The sequence below is a fragment of the Brassica oleracea genome, chromosome C7 (genome assembly GCF_000695525.1).
Source record: "Brassica oleracea var. oleracea cultivar TO1000 chromosome C7, BOL, whole genome shotgun sequence".
Lineage (NCBI taxonomy): Eukaryota > Viridiplantae > Streptophyta > Magnoliopsida > Brassicales > Brassicaceae > Brassica > Brassica oleracea.
The window spans coordinates 22,930,998-22,939,552 of NC_027754.1; the positions used below are offsets into that span (position 1 = coordinate 22,930,998).

Below are 8,555 nucleotides of genomic sequence, written 5' to 3' on the forward strand. Positions count from 1 at the left end.
GGGGTCGTGTATGAGGAGAAAGACATCACTCATGTGATCTCTGAATATTTTCGTGGGATTTTTACCTCCAATAGTAATGATCCCTTCACTCAGATACATGGCCTCATCAAAAGCAGAGTTACCCCAAAGATGAACAGAATGTTAACAAGCATACCGAGTGATTCAGAAATACCTGAGGCGACTGCATCAATCAATGGAGGCAAGGCTCCGGGGCCTGATGGATTCTCTGCCACCTTCTATCAGTCTTATTGGCACATTATTGGACCTGATGTTATAAGGGACATCAGAGGCTTCTTTACCTCCAGCTTCTTGCATCCCCAACAGAATGAAACTCATATACGCCTCATTCCGAAGATAACAAGCCCACGATCGGTAGCGGATTACCGCCCTATTGCGTTATGCAACACCCATTACAAAATTATAGCCAAAATCCTCACCCGAAGACTGAAGCCACTACTGCCATTACTCATCTCCCAAACTCAGTCGGCTTTTGTAACGGGACGGTCTATCACAGATAATGTTCTTATCACGCATGAGACACTTCACTTTCTCCGTACTTCAGAGGCAACAAAGTTTTGCTCAATGGTTGTGAAGACAGACATGAGCAAAGCTTATGATCGGATAGAATGGAGCTTCGTAAAGGAGGTATTGCACCTACTGGGGTTTGATCCGATATGGATAAATTGGATCATGTGCTGCATTGTGTCAGTCTCTTACTCCTTTCTTATAAATGGAGTTCCACAAGGGTTGGTGAAGCCGTCTCGGGGCCTTAGACAAGGCGACCCATTGTCTCCGCACATTTTTATTCTCTGTACTGAAATTCTATCGGCGCTTTGCATTAAAGGCGAAGAGAACAGGACTCTACCAGGGATTAAGGTCGCACGAGGTAGTCCCGCCATCAATCACTTGTTGTTTGCCGATGATACGATGTTTTTCTGTAAATCAAGCCCGAGGTGCGTTGATGCTCTAATGAAGATTCTCTCCACCTACGAAGATGTATCTGGACAAAGAATAAACCCTCAGAAATCGGCTATAACGTTTTTGGCTAAGACACCAGCGCCAGTACGCTAACGGGTTAAAGACACTATGGAAATCTCGGCTGAAGGTGGGATTGGGAAATACCTAGGCTTACCGGAGAATTTCAGTCGAAGAAAGAAAGATATCTTTGCGTCCATTGTGGATAGACTCCGACAAAAATCGCATAGTTGGACGACAAGGTTCTTATCTGGAGCTGGGAAACAAATCATGTTAAAGTCTGTGCTCTTAGCCATGCCCTGCTATGCGATGTCATGTTTCAAGCTCCCCATGTCACTCTGTAAGCAAATTCAATCTATTCTCACTCGTTTCTGGTGGGATGTGTTGGGTCGCTTGGACATCTATGGCAATGCCTACATACGCAGGAGGACTCGGGTTCCGGGATGTTGAAACGTTTAATGACGCTCTTTTGTCAAAAATAGGGTGGAGGATTCTAACGGAGCCACAGTCACTGTTATCTCGTGTCTTATTGGGCAAATATGCGAGGAACTCCACCTTCCTAGACTGCTCTGCTCCTTTAACTGCTTCACATGGGTGGCGAAGTATCCTCGCTGGTAGGGACTTACTACGGAAGGGGCTAAGCTGGGCTATAGGCAACGGGGAATCAATTCGAGTTTGGGGAGATCCTTGGCTCTCCTTCAAAACTCCTATGCAACCGTTAGGACCTAGCTCCACCGGTAGAAGGCGTCTGCTTGAAGGTCAGTGATCTTCTATGCCCAATATCGAATCAGTGGAATGTCGAGAAGATCAGGGAGTTTTTACCTCAGTATGAGGGAGATATTTTGACGATAAAAACAAGTTCAACCCCCTCTTATGACACGTTACGTTGGCTACCAGAGAAATCAGGAAGGTATTCAACAAAAACAGGATATGGAATTGGCATGTTAGACAAAGGTTTGGACCGAGATGCTCCACAACCGATTGAGTGGCTAAAACACCTGTGGAATGTCCGTACTTCACCTAAGATAAAGGACTTTCTCTGGAAAGTGATACGAAAGGCAATTCCGGTTAGTGAAAACCTAGAGATAAGGGGAATCACAGCCTTTGCGTGTAAGAAGTGTGGAGCTCCAGAATCGGATACTCATGTTTTCCTTAAATGCCCAGTGGCAGAGGAAGTTTGGAGCCTTCTCCCCCTATCTATGCACCCACCAACCTCACTCTCTTCTCTACCAGAGCTCCTGAAATCGGGAACAAACTACAGGCCGCTACCTCCAACAGGTCTAGTCTCACCACTTTGGCCTTGGGTTGTGTGGAGTTTGTGGAAAGCAAGAAACAAGCTTGTTTTTGAAAACAGAGTCTTCTCGGCCCCAGAAATAGCTCTTAAAAGTATCTTGGATGCCAAGGAATGGGAAGCTGCGCAACAAACATTATCTTCACCATCTCACGTACAGTCTGGATTCATACAGCCCCTTCAAAGATCACCTTCTCCTCCTCCTACCTTTCCTCCTGGCGTACTGGTTTGCAAAGTCGATGCAGCATGGGACGCCACATCCAGAGGTTGTGGCATAGGCGGTGTGTGTTCAGGTGACGGCACTCGAAATATTCCCAACCTTTCAGAGTTTCATACTGACGTTTCATCAGCACTTTTGGCAGAAGCCTTAGCTGTCCGTCTCGCAGTGGTCACTGCAGTTTACTCAAACGTCCGATCCCTAGCGGTTCTCTCCGACTCCCTATCTTTGATCAACCTGTTGAACAAGAGAGAGTCCCTAACCTGAATTGTTCGGGATCATGTTTGATATCTATCATTTTATTCCTCTCTTTGATTCAGTATCTTTTGTTTTTATCTCGCAGAACTTCAATGTCGAAGCTGATTCCTTAGCGAAATTAGTTCTCGCATCGTCTGTAACAAGCTCCACTGTTGGAGTGTAAACTATCCTTTATATTAAAGCAATTAGTTTGATAAAAAAAAACATATATAGAGTTGGTAATTGTTAACTTTAATTTGTTTACGTTTCATTATGTATGATTCTCATTCGTACATTCGTACATGGCTTTGGTTTATCATGGATTATGATACGTCTGTTGTTGTAAGGTATAGTTCAAGGACGAGTCTTGTATATCAAGAACAATATGGTTGATAGACGAGTTTCCCCAGTTATTTTGAAGGACAACAATATGGTTTGAGAAAGGCACATACAAAAAATTATTAAACAAATTAGAAAAATATTAATTAAGTTTAATCAAGTATAACTTATTATTTATGGAATCGATAATCCGATTAATATCTGAAACCAAAATTGTTTTGGATTTAACCGGATCTTACCGGATCTTAGACATGTAATCAAATCCGAACTGAACCTGAGGAAACCGAACCAAATCCGACCTAGACTTTTATAATATCCGAGTAGAGTTGAAATTCATGAACCCGAAACCCGAATGAATCCGAATCGAAACCCGACTAAGACCCCGATTTCCCTCTTTATAGAACTTACAATACTAAAAGTTCTAAAAACTCAACTCTCAGCCTATCCACATCAGCTCAAATAATTAACATATCACAAGACTTTAAATTGCCACATCATCTTAAAGAACTATCCTCCAAATCTGACGAGAGAAAAAAAAAAAGAAACTATAACCTAACTGTGACTCTTCTTCTGCTCATACAAACCAAACGCTTCGGTTCTGACGTCCATCTCTCAGCCAGACCCTTCAGTTATAATCTCTTCTCATCTCCCACACCTTCCCATTCTCTTATATATGTAACTCGTATAAAGTAGCCTAATTATAGACCGATTCAATTCCATTATCTATTAATCTACACCTTAGTCTTATAACCAGCTTTCAACTCCAAAAGCTAAGATGACCCTGGAAAAATGCTGCGGATGATTGGTATGATATGGTCGTCACTCATCTACTTATTAATTTATGTGGTTTTTGGATCTGCGTGTAAAACATATTGTTATCTCAGCATGAAAATCATCGAGTCTGAGGTAGATGAACAAGATCGTAATAAACACTAACCAGACCAGAAGCTGAGCCGAACATGCAAGTTTTTTTTTGGTAAGAATGAGTTAATTTCAGCTATATATTTTGAGTGGAGTTTACTGAATTTTTTGATTTGTGAATTGTTTTACAGTCCAAATGATCCTTACCATGTCAACTCTTTTATTAGCGATGCCAGAACAATCTCCTCTTTCTTACAAAAGCGTGATCAATACCTCTTCTCCGTTTTATTTAGCCACCTTTAATTAGCCGTAACGATGAGGAATCCAAATTTTAGTTGATCATATTACATTTACATCCAGATTAGAGATGTAGAACGCAAAATGTAGGAATTCAGTTGAATCTTCCTTGCCATCACACAAGCAGCAGTGTCAAAAGGTTACGTATAATGATATGTTTCATATTTTCTATCTAACTTTTCCCACCTACTCAGTTTGAAAAAATCTTACATTGGATGCTAATCATATCATCGCTGTTTGATTTATTGAAGGACAACAATATGGTTTGAGAAAGGCACATACAAAAAATTATTAAACAAATTAGAAAAATATTAATTAAGTTTAATCAAGTATAACTTATTATTTATGGAATCGATAATCCGATTAATATCTGAAACCAAAATTGTTTTGGATTTAACCGGATCTTACCGGATCTTAGACATGTAATCAAATCCGAACTGAACCTGAGGAAACCGAACCAAATCCGACCTAGACTTTTATAATATCCGAGTAGAGTTGAAATTCATGAACCCGAAACCCGAATGAATCCGAATCGAAACCCGACTAAGACCCCGATTTCCCTCTTTATAGAACTTACAATACTAAAAGTTCTAAAAACTCAACTCTGAGCCTATCCACATCAGCTCAAATAATTAATCTATCACAAGGCTTTAAATTGCCACATCATCTTAAAGAACTATCCTCCAAATCTGACGAGAGAAAAAAAAAAGAAACTATAACCTAACTGTGACTCTTCTTCTGCTCATACAAACCAAACGCTTTGGTTCTGACGTCCATCTCTCAGCTAGACCCTTCAGTTATAATCTCTTTTCATCTCCCACACCTTCCCATTCTCTTATATGTAACACGTATAAAGTAGCCTAATTGTAGACCGATTCAATTCCATTATCTATTAATCTACACCTTAGTCTTATAACCAGCTTTCAACTCCAAAAGCTAAGATGACCCTGGAGAAATGCTGCGGATGATTGGTATGATATGGTCGTCACTCATCTACTTATTAATTTATGTGGTTTTTGTATCTGCGTGTAAAACATATTGTTATCTCCAGCATGAGAATCATCGAGTCTGAGGTAGATGAACAAGATCGTAATAAACGCTAACCAGACCAGAATCTGAGCCGAACACGCAAGTTTTTTTGGGAAGAATGAGTTAAATTCAGCTATATATTTTGAGTGGAGTTTACTGAATTTTTTGATTTGTGAATTGTTTTACAGTCCAAATGATCCTTACCATGTCAACTCTTTTATTAGCGATGCCAGAACAATCTCTTTCTTACAAAAGCGTGATCAATACCTCTTCTCCGTTTTATTTAGCCACCTTTTATTAGCCGTAACGATGAGGAATCCAAATTTTAGTTGATCATATTACATTTACATCTAGATTAGAGATGTAGAACGCAAAAAGTAGGAATTCAGTTGAATCTTCCTTGCCATCACACAAGCAGCAGTGTCAAAAGGTTACGTATAATGATATGTTTCATATTTTCTATCTAACTTTTCCCACCTACTCAGTTTGAAAAAATCTTACATTGGATGCTAATCATATCATCGCTGTTTGATTTATGCGTTAGCTTCTTGCATTAGTATGGCTTACTTCTTTTCTTTCGTCATGCTTTTGATATGTATTTGATGTAAGAAGAAGTTTACAATTCAGAATTTTACAATTCTTTTGCACTACTCTGCGTTGCTCTAAATTTTATGATTGCTAATTATTGCATGCGTAGGTTTCAAATAGTGGCTTCTGTATGTTTCAGTTTCTTTCTGTGATTTGATAGCTTAATGTTGATTTCGTGATAAAACAAAGCTTGATTTTATATATTGCGAAATAAAGAATCACTATTCTGAATAGTTGGTTGGAAATTCGTATAAATCATTCAAGTTTCTTACTTCACAAAGATTTTGTAAATAGGATATCAGAAGACATAGACAACAAGTCATTGTAATATACTCAGTGATATACACATGTCAGTAATCTATACTCACTGGGTTATTCAATTGATTTGAAATTTCTTACACTGATGGCTATTTTAAATGGTTTTTTTTTTGCGGCATTTTAAATGGTTTATATATCTTAACATGGCTCTCATAACCTAACACCTCTAATTGTTTGGTGTATAGAGGTATTCCCACCGAGTTCACCATGCATATTATTAAAATCATATATTGCTTCAAATTTTGAGTGTATGATGACAGTTACATAAAGTGATGAGCCTCTACAGATGGAAGACGCCGTACACGTAATGCGATTGACGTAATGAGATCGACGTAAAAGTTAACCGGTTGACAGACCTGAAATTCGATTCACAACTCACGGAAAAAGACATTATATAAATGTGTTTTTTCCAGTTCAGTCTATGTAAGAGTTTTTGGTGAGAGCTTAGTAACTTGGAGCTAACATTCCGAGGCTTAAGACTCATATTGTACTTGAATATTTAATGGCGAAGTTTTAATGTTTCTCTCACATATTGCAGTTACAAATTCATATGGGTCTCGCTAGCAACAACTCTTTCAGCCAATGGGAACATATAATAAATTATCAGAGTTAGGGCATCATTATGGGAGAGATTTGATTAAGGGACTTTAGCATTTTTTATTATTATTTTTGTGTTTAGGAACTAAGCTAAGGGCACCATTGTGATGCAGTGGCAGCTTCCACAGTTTTAAAATCTATTTCAAAAACAAATATCAGTAAATAAACTTAGGCCTGGAACTTTTATCCGAGATCCGGATTCGATCCGTGATCCGATCCGGATCCGATCCGAAAATCCGGATATCCGGAGAGGCCGAATCCGGATCCGTGATTATTTTCATTAATAGTATATAAAAGCAAACAAACATTTTATTCGAGTAATAAAAACTTATAAATCAGAAGTTATTTGGAAGATGTCCAAATTTAGCCCATATATGATCAAATCATTTTTTTAAATTGTGATGGGCTTGTGTATTCCGAACGCTCGTTCGACGATCAATTATATTACCGAGATTTGAAGGCATATTGACGGAAAATGTATCCACCTCTTCTCTTTCTTGAAATTCATCAACGTCATACTGAGTGGATGATGATCGTTCATCTTCGACAATCATATTATGGAGTATGATACATGCTCTCATAATATTTGCAATCTGATATTTGCAATCTTGTTTTTATCCCATAAATGAGATAGGTTTCGGACTACGACAAATCTAGCTTGCAGGACTCCAAAGGCACGCTCGACATCTTTTCTCACAGCTTCTTGGGTTTGAGCAAATAATGAATTCTTCTGACCACAAAGTTTATCTCCTCTTGGTCACGTCGAATTAAGTCATCCGTCTCGCTGTAGCCACTGTCCACAGAGTTGCAAAATAAATCCTCTGACTCCGAAGGCTGACTAAGCTGTAGTCAAGTCCCATGTTCCTCTTAACCTACAGAAAATGTCCAGTAATTATTAGAATCAAGATTAAGAAAGAACATTTGTAGTTATTTAAAAAGAGACAAAGCAAGACATTGTTATTTTAATTATTAAGCAAGACATTTTATTTAAATTATTAAAAAGCCTTAGTTTATATAATCCCACGGTTATTAAAAAAGACATACTGATTAAATAAAACAAGCATATAAAAAAGACATACATAAAAACAGAGATTAAAAAAGACAAATATAAAACATAGAATTAAAAGGACAAAAAAAAACTTAGTTAATAAAACTGAAGAACATGCTATCTAATTCTTCAGAAGTACGCAGCTAAGAGCTTATTCTTCACAATTTCTTTTGCCTCAGTTAATGGCTCTGACTTGGCGAGGAGAGTATCTAGTATAGCCAACTTAGACAGTCTCTCCTTCATGGCCAAATCCTCCTTCTTCATTTTCCAAAGAGAGGTATACTCAGCAACAGACTTCCCTTGAGCAGTGTTCCTTTTCGATTTAGCAGCCTTGATACCTTCAGGCCGGGTCTCATGATCACCATTCTCGGTGGTTGACGTTTCAGCTGTTGTTTCACCATTTTTCCTCTTTGAGCTCGCTTTTGGAGTGTTGAGGTTGAGCCATTTCTGTTCATACCTCAACACACACCACGCATGCTCGAGGCTGAACTTGGTTATGTGATCAGAGTAGAAGATGTCATGAGCCCTCTTGAGAACATCAGTGTCACTCTCACCACTGCTAATTTGCCTCTCTGCTGTGGCGTAAGCGCCGCAGAACTTGTTAACATAAGGAAAGTTTTCATGTTGAACACTACTACCTTGTTGACTGTAAAGCAGTCCTACGTAGCTAGAGGACTGCGTATAATTATTTCTTGAATCCATACCACTAAGAAGAGAGAAGAGATTAAGAGGAGATGGTAGAAGAGATAAACTAGCTA

The 8,555-nt window shown here is 38.7% G+C and overlaps 1 protein-coding gene across 1 annotated transcript; it reads right to left on the reverse strand.

Annotated features, from left to right (window-relative positions):
• Nucleotides 1-7,926: 7,926 nt before the first annotated feature.
• Nucleotides 7,927-8,499, reverse strand: LOC106302874 (glutathione S-transferase T2-like). The gene has a single exon (XM_013739282.1). The coding sequence runs from the start codon at nucleotides 8,497-8,499 to the stop codon at nucleotides 7,927-7,929; it is 573 nt and encodes a 190-aa protein (XP_013594736.1).
• Nucleotides 8,500-8,555: the final 56 nt, after the last annotated feature.